This window comes from Taudactylus pleione, unplaced genomic scaffold, assembly GCF_031769625.1.
Source record: "Taudactylus pleione unplaced genomic scaffold, aTauple2 ptg000479l, whole genome shotgun sequence".
Lineage (NCBI taxonomy): Eukaryota > Metazoa > Chordata > Amphibia > Anura > Myobatrachidae > Taudactylus > Taudactylus pleione.
This window is the reverse complement of record NW_028284881.1, coordinates 8,230,884-8,252,505: the sequence shown is the minus strand read 5'-3', so window position 1 is coordinate 8,252,505 and position 21,622 is coordinate 8,230,884. Positions and strand designations below refer to the sequence as shown.

Sequence of the window (21,622 nt, the reverse complement as noted above, 5' to 3'; positions counted from 1 at the left end):
TATTGAAATGTCACAATGTATTGTATGATTTCCCTTGAGTATATTCCCGTGAAATTCTCCATACGATGTCTTCAAATGGTGTACGATTGATCGCTACGATCATACGATACAGATGCTAATGTGTATCACATTGCACACACTAGATCGCAATCTTACGGTTTTGCCGTAAGATCTACAATCCAGCTATACGACAGCGGGGACACGCATCGGCATCATAAACATACAGAATCATGCATGATTGATCGTTACAATTGAACGAAATCGTCCACATCGTGCAAAAAATCACACTGTATATGGGCCGCTTAACAAACTGTCTAGTTGAGACAATGTCACAGAAAGAACCTGCAGGTCAACAACAAAGGTGCACTTATTAATCCCACATATTGCCTGATCTCTACCACCGCAGCGTCTCCCAGTCTGCAGAGCCGGTCTGTTCACAGCTGAAATTACGATGAGCAGATTCGTACAAACCCGCCAAGGAGGCATGGAGCGGCGAAGCTAGGCACAATTCACCGCTGGGAGCAGAGCTATATTAGTACCTATGTGTCTCCCTTTGCAAGCCCCCTTCATGTCTCTCTGAATCAGGGCCTCTCTTTCTTGCACAGGGCACCAAAATGTCTAGTTACAGCTCTGCCCCAGAGCTAGAGGAAATTGCAACTGCGAAGCACAATACATCATGCAGAAATATTGTGATTTCATGTAGAGATATAGCTTCTTTTTCGATTCACACAAGTCAGTTCTGTATCAATTTGGAATATTGATAGGGAATCGGCGATTGGCCACCCCTTATAGACGCTAGTGATGGTTAGTGGGTAGTACAGGGGCTTAATTACGCAATGCATAGCGAACAGCATCATTATAACCATGCAAATCGTGGCACTGAACAGCAAGGGATGGGACCGTGATTACTGGAGACTGGCTCGTTCTTCACTCTTTTCACCAGTTACTTTACCCGCTTTGTCGACAGCGACTTCATTGAGAGCAGAATGGCAGCACCACTATCCCTACATGTGCCCATCATCCTACCTCACAGGATTTCCTCTTGAAAGATAGCAAGTATAATGTACAGGTAATAGCAAATATATGTACATAATTTCAGTGAGATGCATCCAGCTGTACAACATGGGTGCAGTTAAGAAGTTGATAGTCACTTTGGGGTTGATGTATCAAGCAGAGTGGAGATGTGGACCAGAGGAGAAGTTTCCCATAGCAACCAATCAGCTATCACGTATAATTTTATAGAACATACTTGAAAAACGCTACCTCACAGCTGATTGGTTGCTATGAGCAACTTCTCCACTGGTTCACTTTACTCTTTTCTCCAGTTACTTTACCCACTTCGTCGACAGTGACTTCATTGAGAGCAGAATGGCAGCACCACTATCCCTACATGGTAAAAATGCTACGTAGAACATTTCTACTGTCCAGGTATTATAACTTTAAACATGCATTGAAAACAGCATGTTTAAAGTATAATGTCCAGATGGTAAAAAAGTGGCATTTTTTTCCCATGTCGGCATAATGCCGCCTGCGTTTGGCTATAAACAATTTGACCGTCAACCTCACAATTGTATTCTGTACAACACTAGCAAATATACCGGGTTTAGTTCAGGAGTCACAAATGTGTATATACATATGCACCTTGTAAGCATAGAGATGTAGCTTTATCATTATAGTAGTAAATGTAAAAATCGCATTAATCTATTTATACACAATATATAATGAATGTTAGATACACAATAGGGAATTGTGTGTTGTGCTAATAAAAGTGAAAGTTGCAATTATGCTAGACAATGTAAATAGAGACACAACTTAAAATTATAAATACAAATAATATTAATTTAAATTAAATACAAACAGCTACCTAAAAACCAAATGGGAATCTCCTTTCATGACACTTTGTAAAAGCCCTGTATAAAAATAAAGCTTGTGTCATATGATATGCCCCTGCATTTAGTATTATCACTCCTTACATAGGTCATTTACAGCGTTTGCTGCAGCCGATTCTCCTCCATAGGCAGAGGAGGAAGGGAGCCAGCAGCAGCTTTGCCCTGGGCTGGGGTGACAGGCAGCCATCACTAAGCTGCTGTCCCCTTATCGCCGCCGTCCGCTTCCTGCCGCGCATGCGCACTCCGCTTCTGCGCTTGTCATCATGGCGGCGCGGGGCCATGTGCAGGACCCTAACGACAGGCGTTTCAGACCCATCTACGGTGAGTGCCCGGGGCCGGGGCGGCGAGCTCCGGTGCGCCAGGGAACTGGCAAGCACACGCTGTCGATGGAGGCAGCCGGGGAGAGTAGAGGACCGCCCTGGGAGCAAGGCCTGTCACCGGGCAGCCTGGGAACTGAGGATCGGCTCTGTTGAATGGCTGCTGGGATGGGGGAGGAAAGCTGTGCCCGGGGAGGCGGTGCGGTTGTGGGCTGCTGCAGTGATGCATCAGAGGAGATGCTGCAACTGTGTGTAACTATTGCACTGGCTCCTGTAACCTGGTCCTGTGGCTGTGCTTGCTAGTGCAGTACCCGGCTACATGTAACTGTTGCCCGTCCTAATGTTGCACAATCGGGCTGGCATGATGAGGCAATCGTATCATCCCTATAGTCCTTGCGCAGCGAGAGCTGTACAACTACCACCTGTATGCCAGGGCATGGACTGGCACAGCTTAATACTAATGTGCTGCTAATAGGAAAATTGGTGTTGGCCCGTGGGTATATTTTCACCTTTCCTGTATCCTATTTATTACATTGTTGATCTGTGGTTATGAACACAAGCTCTTCATATACATTACAATCCATGTTTTTAACTGCTAACTTCTGTTTGTTTTTTTAATACAGATTTTGTAATCGCTAGTAATGTACAGTATGACACAAGTTACACAATAATTTGTATGTTGCATGGTGACTGAAGCTTTGCTGTCCTGAGTTATAGTGTGGAAGAACAGTTTATTATATTTTCATTATGTCTGTATTCAAAAATATGAGAACCTTACCTAAAGCATGCAAACTAAATTACCATTTTCCCAAGTGAAACAAATCTACTTGTAATGTATTTGTTCACTCAATGGTATCTTATTGTAAAGCATTCTTTAGTTGTCTGGACATTTAATTCCCTTTTGTTGTAGTAGTAAAAGTTTTTAGATTGCATTTTGAAACTAATTCATCTTTTTTTTTTTTTCTCCATTAAAGGCTTTGCTTTATCTGATATAAATTAGATCTGTAATGCACTTATTATGATTAAGGGCGCTGTTTAATTTAATGGGGATGAATAAATTAAGACTGGGCTGTTGCATTTAATGTCTCTTATGTAACATGATGACTGATTGCTGTAGTTACATGCATGTTTTGTACTGAGAGACAGGTGTTAATGTCTGCTGACATATAGCAATATTGGATGTTTCCATATATGGTATAGTAATGGGCTGTCTTCATTCATATCCAAATATTAGAAAAAAAAAACATTGTGTTTTTTTTTATTATTTCAAAGTAATCTGTGACCGTATTTATGAATAACCAATCCTTTTTTTTTTCCAGACTTCTCACTCTGTTTTTGTAGATTCATGGACATATATTTATTAATATAAGTCAAATCCATAAACTCCCCCGTCCCAAAAGAATCAGTTGGGCCCCATTTAGGTGATCTTGGTTAATGTCTGATTGACAACAGTTAGTATTGGCCTTTACTTTGCATTGAGCTGAAATACGCATTGATAGTGAATTTGTGATTAAAGTCTAACAGTCAACCAGCTGGCTGTGCAAGGTGGAACTAAACCATAATCATGCCCACATAAATGAACTGACACACGCGGTAATGACAGAACCACTTTTGCTACTATTATAATTGAATAACCCATCTATATAAGAAATGTATTTTTAATATTATTGTGCTGTATAAATGTTTTAGGTTCTTGAGCAGTATGTATGGAAAATGTAGGCGCTATTAAGAGTATACAGTTTGCAGAGGCAACACTATAGGATTTCTCTGACAATATGCCCGATTCAGACGGATCAGAGCCACATATCATCAAAATTGTCTAGTGTGTACCCACTATGTTGGCTGTTGCACGCTCCTGTTTGGTTGTCAGCCACATCGTCACGTTGTCCCTACATGCAGCTCAACCTGACGATGCTTCTGACGACCCCATGCAGAGGGATGCGGCAGGGGCCTGACATCGGGTGGGCACCAGATTGCCTAATGTGTACCGGCCGCCCGATATGGCGGCCCGTCGGCGGGGGGGGGGTTGCCCGTTGTATTGCTGGGTATACATATCGTATATAGTGTGTACCCAGCTTTAGTTAAACAATGCAGTCAGCGGTCACAATGTCTACAGTTATGTTGTCAACATCGCAAATGCTGACAGTATTAGCTATAGGGACATACTTACTGCAACCGCAGGTTGTTTGAAGTTGCGACTAAAGACTAAAATAAAAGAATGGGCCAACATGCTAGAATCACGCTGATACCTGCTTCTTGCAGCCTATTGCATCTCCTCCATGTCTGAAGGAATTCTAGCCATTGAGTTATCCTTTATGTATGTTCTTATTTTTGGGAGGATGACAGATATTTATTACTTGATGTGTTAAGAAAGGCAGACATACATTTGTGTTCCTAAATTAACTTTTGAAAAAAAAATGTATTTCTTATTCAGCCTTCACTGATTGCTGTTACTTATTCTTTACATCCTCTAATACATTTCCTTAAATCCAATCTCCAACCTTGGTATTGTGTTAGCTACCCCCACTGCTTATTTTGGTATGGTATGTTCCTCCCACATACACTAGCTATTTTGGTGTTAGCTCCTCCCCCTTACTCTTAGCAGAGTCATCACATTCTCACTGTCCTAGTTGCTTCTCAGTATAATGATGGTGTGACTGACAGCTGGGACTACAGGAGATGTTTACCAAAGCTTGCTGAAAAACCAGTCTTCGTATATTATCCTGTTGCCTTGCACATATATATATTTGGTATTTATTGCATGTGATGTGGTATTGTAGAATAAAAAGACCTTTAAGTACCTACTCATGCTATATTTTACTGCTAATTGAACCAAGTAATTTAACCTAAAAATAAAGAGTGGCTCAGTCTTTCATATAGCCCGATTGACATGCTGCGGCATTTGTGAGGCAGAGGAGGAGGCGCATTCCTGGGCAGTGACCAGGCCAGGATCTGCGTCCATAGACACAGACTTCCTGGCCTCGCAAACTGCCAGGACCCGGTCAGGCTGTGATGAGCTTAAGCTACTGCAGCTTGACCAAAGGGACAACAATTGTTACCAATGGTTGGGAATGTTCTGATGCTGATCATAGGCTGCGACCTCGGTCACAGTGCTGGGATCATGCAGATGCAGCAAGGAGGTGTCTGACACCTCCTTATGCAATTCCGTCCATCTCTGATTCAGGGGTATACAATCGGGATACCGTCTGCCTTAATACAAACAGCCGGTATCACGACTGTCATATCCCGGCGACGGTGAAATGCCGGGCGTCTAGATGTAGACGCCTGACATTTTCCCGACGCCGGGTGACAGGCACCCGGCATCCCGACGAAGGGATGTCAGGCGCCGCGAGCGGACAGCCGCGGGGGGAGGGTCAGGTTTAGGGCACCCGGGGGGGGGATTTAGGGGCAGGCACCCCTGGGGGGGTCTTAGGGTTAGGCCTCCCCCCCGGGGGACTTAGGTTCGGGAAGGGGGGTTAGGGTTAGGCACTTTTTAGGAGGTTAGGTTAGTTTATACTTACCTTAGTGACGATCGGGATTTCCAGCGCTGTCGGGCTTCAGCTGCCGGGAACTCTGCTTTTGTCGGCCAGGCGCTGCCGGGAATCGAACCGCCGGCCATGCGGACGGCGGTATTTCATACTGATTCCGATTCAGGCCCATAGTCAACATGGGGTGTATTTACTAAGGTGCGGGTTTTTAGAACAGGAGATGTTGCCCTTAGCAACCAATCAGATTCTCCTTAACCTGTATCTAGCACCTTCTAGAAGTTAATAGCTAGAATCTGGTTGCTATGGGCAACATCTCCACTTCTAAAAACCCGCACTTTAGTAAATATCCTCCGATGTCACAGCCCAATAGATCATCCGTGCAATGTAGATGAATGGGATATAGTGTGAATGTGCAGCTGACAAATATGCAGCAACTGTGTATTGCAACTTATATCTGTCTGTCTAATTATCTTTCATAAATGTTGCCTGCTGTGTGCAGGCTAATAACCTTTTTTAGTATTTTAAACTTAAATGTCTAAATTCTACTCCTAGTATATGCAATGTATTCTGACATTTTCTGTAGTACATTGTATTGTCAGATTGACATAGATATTGTCATTGCAAGTCATTTTATGAAAGCTTTACAAGGTCGGATGGTAGAAATTCTCCTCTTTAAGGCTTCTTTAAATACAACTCATTGTTTTTCCACTGATGTACAGTGCTCACTTGGCTTCCTAAATGTTTTTGAGGTAAATGTAGGTGGATATATTATATTATCCTTTTCACTGTTGAGGATTTTCTCAGTCCTATGCTGAGCCCAGTGGCCCAAGTTCAACCCAGATTCCCAGGGGCAAGTTATAATTTGGTGCCTCCCAGTGAGGCAGAGAGTTGTGGGTGAGGGGGCGCTGGACATGTCACACTGACAAAAGAAGCTACTGAGGAGCAGCAACACCAATGAGTAGGGACAGGCTATAGATAGAGGGAGGTGGCAACTGATGGTCTGACACGGAGCTCTCCACTAGTGTATGGTGGCTTCTCAGGTGCCAGGAAGAGGTGCCATGTATTGGGCGGCTGTGACGGTACACTCCAGGTACATAGTTACAGCCCTAAGTGGGGTGAATATATTGTGGGCAATGGAGGAGATGCCCCTTCAGTGTTGGTGCCCGGCGGCAGGCGCCTCCATTGTCTCCCATAGTTCTGCCCCTGGCTGAGCCCATTTTTCCACATTTGTGATAATCATATTCCAACATCAATGTAATGTATTTTGTTTTACATAATACAGTACCCACACAAATGTAATTAAAATAGCCAAAAAGTGGTTATCTCTTGACATTGCAAGGAAGTGAATTACACTAAAGCAAATGTGCATTAATAATAATACTCTGGCGTTTTTGATTCAGCGAAGATCCATATTTCCAAAATGGCAAAAAGCTGTGCTAGAATACTAATATAATAGCTCAACAAGGCATACCATTGTTACAGATAGAAATGGAAGCCTTAATTGAGGGGACCCTGTTTTTATTTGACACACGGCGCTTCATTTACAAAGCAAGCTGCTGCTTCATGGCTGATTGCAGGGGAAAATGTAAAACGACACCCGCAGTCAGTACAAAGCATGCCGTGCTTTACACCTTCAACCCTGCCGTGAAGTAGCGTCTGCTTCGTAAATAGAGCCCACGATGTCAAATTTAAAAAAAGGTAATCTTAAGTTTCTAGTGTGCCGGTGTACATGAGCATCAGACATTTCTAGTAGAAAGCCCTGGCCCATGTTCTCGCACTGGCTTTTTTTCCCCTCTGTCCTGTGGCTTGAATAGCAACCTTTTAATCTTATCATGATCTTTGTAACTAGTGAAATATTACTGCAACAAAGTAAATATTAACAGGCGTGCCTACCTGAAAACGGAGTCCAGACTATTAATGGTTGCAGCCAAACAATTGGTACTGTAGATGTCTTTAAATCAACTGACCAATTGGAGGGATATAAATATTCTTGTTTTAGCACACTTGAGCTGATGTACAACCGTGTGCATATTATTAAAACAGTGATGCAAATCTTCAGTTATAAATTTGGTGCTTATGACATGGCCAAATGTCAGCTTGTGCTAGATCTGTTATTGTACAAGGTAAAGTTTTTGTCACTACTTAACTTGCCTATTAAAAATGTAGCACTATGGCTTATGGTAATAAGACCCTCCTTGCTTTACAATGAGTTAGAGGAACGTCTTATTTATCCATCAAGTGCTTTATTATATTTTATTATACAATTAAGGATGACTGTGGCAAAGGAGTGTGATTACTATTCACAATGTGATTGGTCCTCCTGCTCTCCTCAGAATCCCCCCCCCCCCCTCTCTCCACCACCTCAGCCAGGGTGTTTGCAGGTATAGTGGGTTCCCAGGGCACATCCGGGACACCATCTTGGGGTGCAGGGGAGCATATTAGTAAAAAATATCTCTGTAGATGATAGTGCATACATTTACTCTGGGTGCACGTGCAACACAGCCTCTCCAAACCTGCTTACGGAGGCAAGCGGGAAGCTGCAGACTGTCGGATAGTGGAGGGAGCACACTACAGATGTGATACTCTTGTGAAACTGATATTGGGAGGTTGTGGTGTCATTGTTACTTTTATTTAATACATGCATTAATTGGCATTGTTATATTTTACAGTATGTGTGCGGTTCATTAACATGCATGAAATAATTGTGTACCACAGAGGCGACTATAATCCTATGCACCAGTAATGCTGAATGCAGTATGTTGTAATTGTGTCCTAGATTACCTGGACAATGGGAACAACAAAATGGCCATCCAGCAGGCTGAGAAACTGCTCAAAAAACATAGAGATCTACACTGTGCTAAGGTACACACCAATAATGTATTCTGCTTCATAAATCCAAATGAAAGTAGCTAACTGTAGTCTGTACAGAGGTAAATATTTTGGAACACCAAAGCTGCTTCTGTTTTAGTTCAGTTCTAGTTGTTAATGGTTAGTAAATCTATTGCTTATTATGTGTGTCTTAGGTGCTCAAAGCCATTGGGTTACAGAGAACTGGGAAGCAAGATGATGCGTTTGTACTTGCCCAAGAGGTAGCAGCTCTGGAGCCTACTGATGACAACTCCTTGCAGGCACTCACCATCTTGTACAGAGAAATGCACCGACGTAAGGACATGTATAAGTATACCGATTTTAAGGAAATGCTACTTGACTTTAGTCTGTAGGGTTGTGTTTGATATTTGTCACCCCAACCAGATGTCTTTACAGTACCACAACTACTACAGTGAACATTGTTTGTACTCATTAGGTACGGGGCGATCTTGTCTATGGCATACAACAGCATAATGAAGGCTTCCTCTGCTACCCACGATGTACATGTTTCAGGGCAGCTGTCTTTACCCAGATTGAGGTTGTCTTTATCGATCTGTAAAAGATCAGTTCAGGCTGATTTTAATTGAAATGACCATTCTCATTTTAGGATGCTAGCTAGGTTCTGTAAGTTATAAATGCTCTGACCTTTAATGCAATGCTATTTATAGAATATTTCTGTTGGCTTGAATTAAAATCAAATTTGAGCTAAAATAAATGTGATGTTGCTATATAATCTGTGTATTGTGATTATGCGTACATTAGGTTACACTGCAGTGACCAATGTGTTGCTTATTTTCACATTGTCAGGCATGGATCTCAATTAAAACTAATTTCAAGGTCTCATCATACACTTGGATATATACATTCAGAGCAACCCCCATAATTTAACCTTTCACCTTAGTGGTAGGTATAAAATATATATCGTTTTAATTTTTTTTTGTCAAAAGTACAATTAAAGGACCAGAATTCAATACCCAAGAATAACCTAATTGAAGAGAATATTCTGACTTTAGATATTAGATCTCGTTTGTAAATATAAAGTGCTTGCGATTAGTGGTTTTCACGATAAGGATTCTTTCCATGCTTTTGTGCGCTCTACCAACAATTTAATTTAAGATTCACCGTTTTCTTTTACTACTGGTGAAAATCATTAGAATGTTTTTAGTAATATAATGTATCTGCCTTGTTCTATGGCTCCTCTGTAGCAGGTTGCCCTGTTAGTAAAGTAGGGCGTAACTGCTCTTACTAAGCGGGCAGAGTTTGGGCGACACAATTTTAGATTTGTGCAATCTGTATTGTGGTTGCTCAATAAACAAGGGGATGAGAGGTCACAGTAATACACCTTTTACACCAGAGTAAAAATCTGGGTTTTTGCTGGGTCTGCCCGGGTCGCAGCTCATTGTAAAAGGGTCCCCGAAAAATAATTTGGCTCAAGTGACCCGACAATCCAACCCAGGTAGCTACCAGGGATGGACCCAGGAAATGGTGCAGTGTAAATGGTGCGACCCGGGTTATCCGACCTGGCTCATGCCTAAAATGAGTTGATTGGTGGTTGTGGAGCAGTCGCCTCCCGCTTTTATTGACCTCACAGGTTTAGCAGGGCAGACCTGGGTTCAGTGTGAACAGGGTTGACCTGGGAGTAACCCAGATTGAAGGTGCAGTGTACTAAATGGGGTCTGACCTGGGTTGGAACCATGTCCAAAAACCCAGGTCGGATCCGGGTTTTTGGTGGAAAAGAGGTATAACTCGCATATCTGCAGAATAGGGATTTTGGCCTATACAAGGTCCCATCAGGACACTGAGGGGAATTCAATTAGAGGCGAAAAGCCATATTCACCTGTTTTTTTGTGAACAATTCGCCTAAAAAAAAATTCGCCAAATTCAATTCCAGGATAATTTCGCCTAAGTGGAAACAATTCTCCAAAAATGATTCTCCAATCAATAGCTGGTGAAAAGAAATGCAAAATCTTTATTTTGGGGTGCAACCGTGGGGAAACAACTCAGACCCCTTGGGACAGCCCCCCAAAGGACAAATACGCAAAAAAAACAGAAACTAAAACCTAAGAACACCCCAAAAAAGAAATGTCATTTTTGGGGTGTAAATTTAAAAAGTGGGGGGATAAACATTAAAAGTAGCGAAAAAGACTTCTTGGGGGTCCACAAGTATGGGTCAGGTGTTTTTGGGATTGCAGGTGCATGCAGCAGGTGGATTTTTCACGTTTTTTAAAAGTTCACTTTAGAGACATAAAAACATGCTTGCACCCATTTTCAAGCACCCCAAATTTGACAGGAATTCTTATTTTCACCAAAAACTACAGCTTTATGCCATTCTTCACCACTTTTACAAAAACGCTAATAGCAAGCAATTTACACAACTTAAGTACACCAAATAGCTTTATTAGGGCTATTAGTACACATCTATACTGATTCCCTATGTTAGTGCATCTTTTTCTGGGGTACAGACTGATTTCCCCAATTCTTTCAATACTTTTCACCTGTTCCGTATTCGCCTGTTTCCATGTTCGCCTGTTTTGCAATTGAATTAGGCGAAAAGCGGGGACGAGCACGGAATAAATTCGCCTCTGAAACAGGCGAATGAAGCGAACAGTCGGACAGGCGAAAACTTCACCTCTAATTGAATATGGCTCACTGACCTGACTATGTTGTGAGCTTCAGTTCTCTATAGCAAAGTCATAATTTAGTTTTTATTTTACTTTTAACCAAGCTGCAGTAAGATTATAACCCAGAATGTAATTTATCTCTATTCATATCTTTTATTTGGCATTTAGCAGATCCCTAAAGTAAGAGGCACTTTGTGATTATATATATATATATATATATATGTGTGTGTGTGTGTAACAGGAACAGCAATTATGTTTTTGTTTTTCTCTGTTTTCTTGAAATTTCGTAATTGTTTAGCTTTGTGAGTAACCTTTGACCTATGTAACCAGAGTGGATAACTGCAATAATACTTTTGCCCACTATTTGGTAATGCAATTTAAATCAGAGTTGGGCAATGAGATGGATCTGTGAAGAGACATTTGTACCTCGTTTTGTACATGTATTCATACAGTACAGCGCATTCTGCCCTATATATGTATTGTATTTGCTGGACTATGGAAGCTGGATGCAAAATGGCTGCATCTTATTGATCCTTTGTGATGTCCTAATGTTACTTGCACTGTATGGCTGGTGTCATGCTTTCAGTCAATAACTATGAGTTAATATAATGTAAAGTGTATAGGATCTACTGTTCGGCACACTAGCTACATGCAGTGTCTAGCGTTCCCGAAAGCTACATGTACTTTAATCACCTAATGGATTAAAAACACTTTTAAAATCCAGAGCCACTAATCTGAATTTAAAACTCTCTAGTTTGTCATGTGCAACCTGTGAAAAACTGGAGTTTTGTACTTGATCCTAAATCCTTTCTTTATGTAATGTATTGTGGATACAGGACTGCCTCCATTAAGGCAGAACAGTAAGAAATAATGGAAAATGTCTCCATTGCTGGCCACATCCCCAGACATGAGCCTGTAAAGTTAGTTCACATCAAAGAACACCACAACATATCCTCATAGTAAATTAAACAAATATTTTCCGATTTTAAAATAGGGTTAATTATAGAAATATTTTATTGGAGAACCATCCATTTGACTCTTTTCAAAATATGCGCACCTATGTTTTTTTAGGGAATGGGGTACGAGATGCTGGCATTCGGGACCCTAGCATTCCAAATCCCTATGCCAGCATCCCGACAGGGTTAGGATGCCGACACCTGTCAGTCGGTATCCTACCCCACTCCCTACCCTAACCCTCCCTTCTCTGTGCCTAAACCTAACCAGGCCCCTATTGCCTAACCCTCCCCCTAACTCTGCTACTTACCTTCATGGTGCGGTGTCGGGATTCTGGTGCCGTAATGCCATCTGCCTGTATATTGAATGCATCCCGGTTTCTAGAACTGCACATTACAGGAGAGTTCAGTCTAATAAACTTTTTTGGTTAATTCACCATTAACTTGGTCAACTTCAAGATGCTTCAAATGTGTCAGAACTCTGTGCAGCACTTGTAGATTTTAGTGTTCATGGAGGTCCTGGGTTTAAATCAAAAGTGAACGAGAATATAAACTGTGTTGCAGCTTTTGTTATTTACATCCTGGAATGTAAATGTAATACATTGGGCAGACTTGACAGTTCTGGATATTGAGCATATTAGTATAGATGAGTACACACTGTACGATATCTATGAACGATATCGTTTAACGATAAATCGTTAATTTTTATGAACAACCGACGATGCCCGTTTCCTATGGATGATAACTATGTCTACCGTCGTCCGTACATGCAGGCCAACTTGGACGATTTTATCACGATTTGCATGTTCAGAGATGTGACAGGATGACTTCACTGAAAGATAGAAATCGAATTTACTGTATAGACTCGAGTATAAGCCGAGTTTTTCAGCACATTTTTTGTGCTGAAAAAGTACCCTCTCGGCTTATACTCGAGTGAAGTGTAGCGCTGACCGGACGGAGTTCGGTCAGCGCTACACAGCACAAACACACAGCCACCGGAGCCGGCAGCTGTGTGTGTGTTGTAATCTGCAGCCGCTGAGAGGTTGGGTTTACACATCTCATTTGTTGAAAATTTTAACTTTAATCACTCTATCTAATCTTACTGCTAATACTGCTACATGGCAAAAAAATGGTTTATTTAAAGTAGACTCCTTTTCTAATACTTTATTTCTATTCTAACATTACATTCATATTGTTCCACTGTTAAAATGTTGATGGCTAAATGGAAAGATTATTTTCTATTATTAATTTCTGGTAAGAGGATTTCTGGTAAGAGGATCGCATGCAGCCCCTTCTATGCCTCTGCCTGTTTGACCGCCCTATTTTCTGGGAGAGGTAAGGACAGGGGCTGCGTCCACGGACGCAGTTTCCTGGCTTCGCAAGCCGGCCAGCCTGAGTAAGCTTAGCTTACTCAGCTGACTGGGGACCCTGCGCTGTCCACCATGGTCGCGACGGTGATCCCAGCCTGTGACCTTGGTCGCAGTGCTGGGATCGCAAATGATGCAGGGGGTGTCATACACCTCATGCTGCATTTGCATAGGACTGTGTGCTGCTTTGCAATTCTGTGGTAAGCTGAATCACCCCCAAAGTCTGCTACAGACTAACAATCCTAGAGGAGGGGCCCTTAGGTGACTGCAGTTTGTGGCTCTCTCATTCTGTACTGTTGGTGGGTGACAGGACATTTGTGTCCCCAAAGTTGTAATGACAACAGGCATCTCTGCACTGGAACTGTTTGTGTCATTGTGGGAGAGCCACACTAGTCATGTGTAAGAGGGGGTCTGACCCATTTCCTTCAGCCATGCCTAGAAGGGAAGTGGTTCTTGGCCCCCTCACCTGACCCAGTATGTGATAGTCATACATGTAGTCTTCCCCTGAGCATCTCCTGGTAAGTTTCTGCAATAACGGGGGGCAGATTTACTATTCGGTTTAAAAACAGTCAGTGATCAATGATTTTGACAGATTTCAAAGGGTAATAGTATATAGTGCTCACTCGCATGGTTTATCATAAAATCCATCAGTCAAAGCCGCCAATCAGTGGCTTTGTAAACCTGATTGATACTAATTCTTCCCCTAGGTCAGGAAAATCTGCGTTTAAAATACTAGTGTGACACCAGCTTAGTACAGTTTTTTTTTTTTTTCTAATGCTGGATATTTTCAAGTAGATGGTGAGTCTCCACACATGCAGTGTGGTTCTGCCGGCCACATAAGCCTCTTCATAAAGCGGATATGTAACATTTCTATGCCATGATTGATTGTGACCAATCGAGTATTTCCTGTGTATTTTTAAATGGTTAAATATCTATTTTTAGTTAGTGTAAAGCTGGGAACACACTAGGACGACTTAACAATCGTCAGCCCTATGTGTCTTGACTGATGTTACAACTGGGCGGGCATTTACATGTGCCCGTCCATTTGTGATGTCAGTCACAGGCGGCCTCTGCAGCATGTGTACAGGCGGTTGGCTGACCGCCCGTACACGCAGCACGATGGCAGATATATATGCAGATATATCGGTACATCAGCTATACTGCACAGCTGACGCAATATGTCTGTGAACGACGTCGTTCAGACATATATCGCTGGTACACACCCTCCAACACTTCCACGATATATAAATTGAATGGCCGATATCTCGGCCAGTGTGTACCCAGCATAAGAATGTTAATCACTGCACTGTCTTAATTTTCCTAGTGTAGCGGAGAGTTGTAATTTCCAAATTTTTCTCCCTTTAGCGGAATTGGTCACTAAACTGTATGAGGCAGCTGTAAGAAAAGTCCCCAGCAGTGAAGAGTATCATTCTCATCTCTTTATGGCTTATGCCAGAGTGGGGGAGTACAAGAAAATGCAGCAGGTATGTATATTATTGCACTTCAGTTACAATAAGCCTGGAACGGAGCTTCTGGGAGCATAGTCTAAATAATCATTACATCAGCAATATTACAGTTGTATGTGAAGTTTTTTTTTGTTTTGTTTTTTTTTAAATCATAAAATATGTAAAGTCAGAGATGCAGTAATGATGGACTACTGATTGGGTGGGTTCCCCAAAGTGCACTATGTGCCAATGACTGTCTACTCACTCCTGCTAATGTCTGTTTGTTCTTTATGCACGACCAGAGTTTTGGACCTAGCTCCACCAAATTTGGCACGGCGGTGTAGTTTGACCAGAATTATGTTTTTGCCTAGGTTTGAACTTCGTCAGGGCCACACACTGTCACACAATCCCTAAAAATGGGAACACTCTTACATTACACAGATTTAGGGGCTGGCTCAAGTGAAATTAGCAGTTTGCCAAAAACCTGTGTGAAAGCTACAAAAGTATAATTTTAACCTCCACAGTGTGAGCAAGTCTCAAACTTATGACTCATGCAAGTTCATATTAAATCCAGAGTTGGTCTTTTAAAGTGACCATATAACCTCTGTTTGCATGCAAAGGCGTAATTAGAACTATGTGGGCCACATAGCAAGATCTTAAAAGGGCCCCACTCCACAGGTAAAATAAACAAACATTTGCTCCCAAACAGAGCCAATTCAGGTTATGCCACACAGTAGTACCCCTTATACACCTTATGTCACGCACTAGTAGTGCCCTTTATACATTGTCACACAGTAATGCCCCTTACACTACACAGTAATGCTCCTTACATATTATGCCACACGGTATAGCCCTTTACAGATTATGCCACATAGTAGTTGTGCCCCATATAACACATTATTCCACACAATAGTAGTGCCCCCACATAATAGTATTACACATTATGCCCCCACCCAGCAACTGTCCTCCCTGTGTCCCTCCAGCAGCCTGTCGCCTCCTCCTGTGTGCCATCAGCAGCCAGCAGGTGTGAATTTGGTGCTGGGCTGCCAGCTAATTAGAGCTGGCGCACTGGCAAGCAGTGGCAGACATGGACAGACAGCACTGATGCAATTTGATTCTGGTGCCGGTCGCTAGCCAGTCAGAGCTTGTGGATCGGCAGCCAATCAGAAGCCACCACTGCTGATTTCCTAGCCGGTCCACGAGTTCTGATTGCCTCGCGACCAGCGGGGCTGTCTCTCCTTGCTTGCCTGCCAGTGCGCCAGCTGTAATACATTGCGGGGCCGGCACCAAATCAACACCGCTGACACCTGGGCTCCCCTTGAAGGCCCGGCTGGACCGGGCCTACCTTGTGTGCTTCACTGGGTGCAGAGGGGAGCGGTGGGCCACATAGGCATCTTGGGCATCATGGCAGCTGCACCCTTTGCACCCACGGTAGTTACGCCACTGTTTGCATGCATGTTATCAGGATCAATGGAATGGGGTTATAAGCGAGGACAATGGCAACAAAGGCTGCAGGTGTACTATAGGGTATCCCAGCTAGTAATAAATACAGGTTCATAGAAAAAAGGCTAATATAGATACATATTTTAATACAAATTTATAATCTTGATATTTGCACTTTTTTCAATTGTATTATTGTATTCATAAACACCTAAGTAAATATTGTGTAATGTGTGAGTCAATACAACGAGTAGTCCAGCTAGCATTTTTTTTTCTTAATATTGCATTGTTGATCGACAATATCCAGGAGTAGATTTACTAAAGCTTCTAAAAGTGAAAAGTGGAGTTGTTGACACTTAGCAGCCAATCAGATATTAGCTCCCATTTCTCTATTGCATTCTAGAAAATGATAGAATGTAATTGGTTACTGTGGGCAGTACCACCACACTTGTCTGTTTTAGAAGCGTTAGTAAATCTTCACCACAGTCGACAAGCAACCCACTAAATCGGAACACTGGGCCACAATGAAATAAATTCTAGACATCTTACATGATCACAGAATGCTAAGTTATGAGCAGATTAGCTAACAATTATTATTATAAAATCACATCCCACCCCCCCAAGTGGAAATACGGTAATCGATCCCACCCACGTTATCAGTGAATCACCACTGTACCCCCACTGTATTTGTGCCCGCTCTATGTGTCGTAAATGCAAATGTATATTTTTTTTCAGCATAACACTTATTCCTTTTTTTTTCAAAGACTTGTAGTAAAGAATGGGGATACAGAAAAAAGAAGGGATAGGTGGGGATTGGAGCATTGCAAAAATTGAATAGCAGTGAATTCAACATATTGTACATACAAGAAACAAATATCATGGTGCATTGAAACACGAAGCAATGGCAATAGCAATAGGAACCACAAAAACTGTTAAAAAAATTGCTAAACTGAGCAAATCTATATAATAAGTGAGAAAGTGTGTGTCTGTCTCTTTGTCCTTTATGCGCAGCCAGAGTTTTGTACCTACCTCCATCAAATTTGGCATGGAGATGTAGTTTGGCCATGATTGGGTTTTTGCCTAAGTTTGAACTTTGTCAGGGCCACACACTGTCAGCCAATCCCATAAAACTGGGACACTCTTAAATTAATCAGTTTCTGGGGTTGAGGGTCTGGTTTAAAACACGCACAGTCACAGTGCCTGTCAGGCTCATGAGCAGCTCAGCACTCGATACATTGAGACTGTGTCAGACAGCGTCTTTGATCCTGGCAAAGCTTAGCATAAGGAGATTGCAAACAGTAGGGGAGATTGATCGCTGCCACACAGTGCCACTGCGGACGGGCCCCTTTCTGCCCGGGAATGGGGCTCCAGTCCTGGCAGTCGTCTCCCCCCCTCCCAAATTGGTCTTCAATGTTGGTCTGCAGAGTTATTTAGGGGGGTGATTCAGCTGCAGATGCAGTGACAGGGATCCCAAGTATGTGGAACCTGCCCACGTGTCTGACCTGTACTGTGATCCCACACGAAGTCCAGCAGCAGACTGTCAGTGATTGACAGTCTGCTGCCATTTCTGGCTGAGGAGTGTGGGGGTGGCAATGGTCTCCGTTTCCCAAAACGGAGATGCCGCCGCCATTGGTGGGGAGTGGAGAGGCCAGGATCTCCATTGGCCGACTTGCCACCATGGTCACTCAGCCGATCGAAGGGATCGCAGATGATCCGATGCTGCGTCCTTGGACGCATGCTTGGATCAGTCATGCATGTGACGTGACTCCTCCTGCTGCATATTATAGCTATTGCAGCTGCCAACATGTTAGCAGCTGCGATAACATATGCGTCCGCAGTTGAGTCACCCCCTCTGATCTGCAGTGATTTCTGAAACTCAGGTGATTTCAGAAGTTATACTGATTTCTGTTCTGTAAGTCAGTCTGCTCCTGATATGCCTCCACTGCAAATGGTATGAGAATAAGCCTGCTCGCGCTGCATTCATTTACTCCTAATATGCATAGTTATCCTGATTATAGGTGAGGACAATGTAAATAAATGAAGGCTGCAGGTGTCCTTCAGGGTCCAGTCTTCAACCCGGGTAATGCTGAGTAACACAGCTAGTTTTTAGTATCTACCCCCTCCCCACTGGCCCAAAAAAATCTTTCTGTAAGACACAGCCCCACCCTCCCACATTATTTCCGAACGCAGCGGAGCACGGGGCAGGGGGGATTGATCATCACTTCCCACTGCTGCAGCTCATCTCTGCACATGCAGGGGTCAGCATATTGGTGCTAGGAGGGTAACTACATTCCTCTGTCCCCCACTCACAATTTTTATTTCGGCGCATGCGTCCCAGAGTGCTATTCACACTGCATTCTGGGGCACGATTCTGGCAGTTATTTAGGCCAGTGATTTTCAACCTTTTTCAACGTGAGGCACACTACGCAAGATTTTAAAATTGCCAATGCACACCATCTGGCGATACGGCGTGCGTGGCCTATGAAAAAACATACACGTTGGCTCCGACATAAAAAACACACCCACTGGTCTCCACAGGAATAAAACGCACTACATTGGCCTCCACAGGAATAAAACACACTACATTGGCCTCCGCAGGAATAAAACACACTACATTGGCCTCCGCAGGAATAAAACACACTACATTGGCCTCCGCAGGAATAAAACACACTACATTGGCCTCCGCAGGAATAAAACACACTACATTGGCCTCCGCAGGAATAAAACACACGACATTGGCCTCCGCAGGAATAAAACGCACTACATTGGCCTCCGCAGGAATAAAACGCACTACATTGGCCTCCGCAGGATTAAAACGCCCATCAATTGGCCCCAGAGAAGTAAAACACACACACATTGGCCCCAGGGTTGTATCTAGGGGTCCGAGCGCCCTGGCAAAGAAAGAGACTGGCGCACCCCCCTCCCATATTTTCAGAATAATTACACTCTGAAGGGGTCGCTTGGTGCAGCCATACAGTCCCTGCTCTGGTTCACTTCCCTGTTTGTGGTGTTCTGCTCCCCCTCCTCCCCATCTGTGTTATTGTTCCCTCGTCCCCATCTGTGTTATTGTTCCCCCCTCCTCATCTGTGTAAGTGTCCGCCCGTCCACTTCTTTTCTTATTGTGCCTAGCCCCGCTCCTCATTTTGTTGTTTCCCCCCTCCTCCCCATTTGTCTTGTTGTCCCCCTCCTGTCGTCCCCCACCTTTCATTTCATCTGTTATTGTGCTATCCCCCCTTCCTCATCTGTGTTATTGTCCTCCCTCCTCATCTCATTGTGCACACCCCCCTTCTCACCATGTTATTGTGCTCCCCCCTCCTCCACTGTGTTCTTGTGCTCCCCCCTCCTCCCGTTATTGTGTGTCCCCCACCCCCTTCACTTACTTCTTCTCTGCTCCTCCTTCAATGTCAGAGTACTTCTGCGGGTCTTCGAAGGGCTTGTGGACGCAGACAGGCAAGGCGGCGTGCGTTACCTGTGATGTCACGCTGCCGCGTCTAGGCGTGGCCCGAGCGCATCTGAGCCTCCCAGAGGAGCTCAGCGGCAGTGCTGCCCGGTCTGTTCTATAATGTCACCGGTGGCTCTCACCTCTCGCGCCGTGGCACTCTAAACAACCTCCCGCGGCACACTAACCTCTGATTTAGGCAATCGTAAACCTCTACATCACTGCTGGGGGGCTGGGTCATAGGAAAATTCTTCTGCACATGCGCAGAAGGTATTTCCTCATTACTAGCCATGAGAAAGCAGCAGACTGCATGGTCCTATGGGATATGACCGTGTCGGGTAAAGCCCACCTGGCTAGAGTCATAACCCATATGAACATGCCAGGTAAGTGGTTAAATAATCAGTGAAGATCCCACAAACAGTTTTAAAATGATCTTCTATTAAAACCATTAAAGAATAATTCCACCTATAAAATATTACGTTTATTTTTATTAACATTCCATTTATGCTCTCACTTCCTCACTCTTCATTGGCATCAAGAAGTAGCAGAGGGTAGTGTTGCATGTAGTCAGGTTCACAGTGTCCCTTTGATGCCTGTGTTACAAAGTGGTACCGCCTAATTTCTGTTTAAACTGTTCCATTTGGCAAAGCAGGAGAAGAAAGCTGCTGCTATGCCGATGGTATTACAGGTATTACAGGCTGGAGACCTCAACAGATCTCCTATTTGGGGGAGGAGGGATGTTCTCTAAATATATATTTTTAGCGGTATATTTATTTTTTTGACTTTTTTTTTTGTTTGCTTCATAGTATTTTTTGTGATTTTTATATTCTTGGTCTTTAGAAACTTGTATTCAATCTTTTTTTTTTTTTTTTTTAATGCAACTTTTAATAATTTAGAAATGTTTAATACATCAAAGCTAAAAATAAAAAAATATATATATTTAAATGATTTTACAATATGAATTACTGAAGTTTTTAAATTAAACCCTGTTCCTCCAGTCAAGCCTCAAACATGGTTGTTTTCACTTAGGCTTTTTCTCCACATATACTTTGACTAATGTCATGTGTTGTAATGCACGTTGTTGTTATAGAAACTATAGTAGGTTGAATCTTGTTGTTGAATTTAGTTTTAAGTAATAAGGTTGATATATTTTTATATCTTTTTTTTTTTTTTTCAGGCTGGAATGGCGCTATACAAAATTGTTCCTAAAAATCCTTATTATTTCTGGTCTGTGATGAGTTTGATCATGCAGGTGAGAAATTAATATAACTAATACCATGCATGACTGTAATGTAATTTTAATTATGGTCTGTGCCATTAATAGCGCAAGCGAAAATGCAATGTAATAGGCGAAAAAGATTCGCCTATGAACAGTTGTCGGAAAAAAGTGCAGAATCGCTAATTTGGGGTGCAAAGGTGGGGAAACCACTCGGCAACCTTGGGACAGCTTCCCAAAGGGTAACTGCGTCAAAAAGTCCTAACAACAATAAACCCCTCCAAAAAAAAACTTTGAAAGTGCAAGGGCGAAATACACTTTTGGGGGGGGGGGGGGGGGTCTGTAAGTTGGGTTGTGGTGTTATTTTGTTTGCTGTTGGCTGCAGAAGGGCCATTTTTACGTGTTTTTAAACATCAAATTAGCGACTTTTAACTATGCTTACCCCCATTTTCAAGTACCCCAAACTTGACAGGACTTCTTATTTTCACGCTAAATATAAGCAAAAACCTATTCTTCACCACTTCTTCAAAGACGCTAATTTAAAGCAATTGCAAGCACTTAAGTACCCCAAATATCATC

The 21,622-nt window shown here is 42.9% G+C and overlaps 1 protein-coding gene across 1 annotated transcript in view; it reads left to right on the top strand.

Annotated features, from left to right (window-relative positions):
• The first annotated feature begins 2,066 nt into the window (after positions 1 to 2,066).
• The window catches only part of NAA25 (N-alpha-acetyltransferase 25, NatB auxiliary subunit), a 76,327-nt gene continuing 56,771 nt past the window's right edge, over positions 2,067 to 21,622 (top strand). Inside the window, exons 1-5 of the mRNA XM_088449230.1 lie at positions 2,067 to 2,210; positions 8,471 to 8,556; positions 8,718 to 8,856; positions 14,869 to 14,987; positions 21,005 to 21,079. Of these exons, the coding sequence (XP_088305356.1) occupies positions 2,153 to 2,210; positions 8,471 to 8,556; positions 8,718 to 8,856; positions 14,869 to 14,987; positions 21,005 to 21,079 (477 nt within the window). The 5' untranslated portion in view covers positions 2,067 to 2,152. The remainder of the gene's footprint in view (positions 2,211 to 8,470; positions 8,557 to 8,717; positions 8,857 to 14,868; positions 14,988 to 21,004; positions 21,080 to 21,622) is intronic.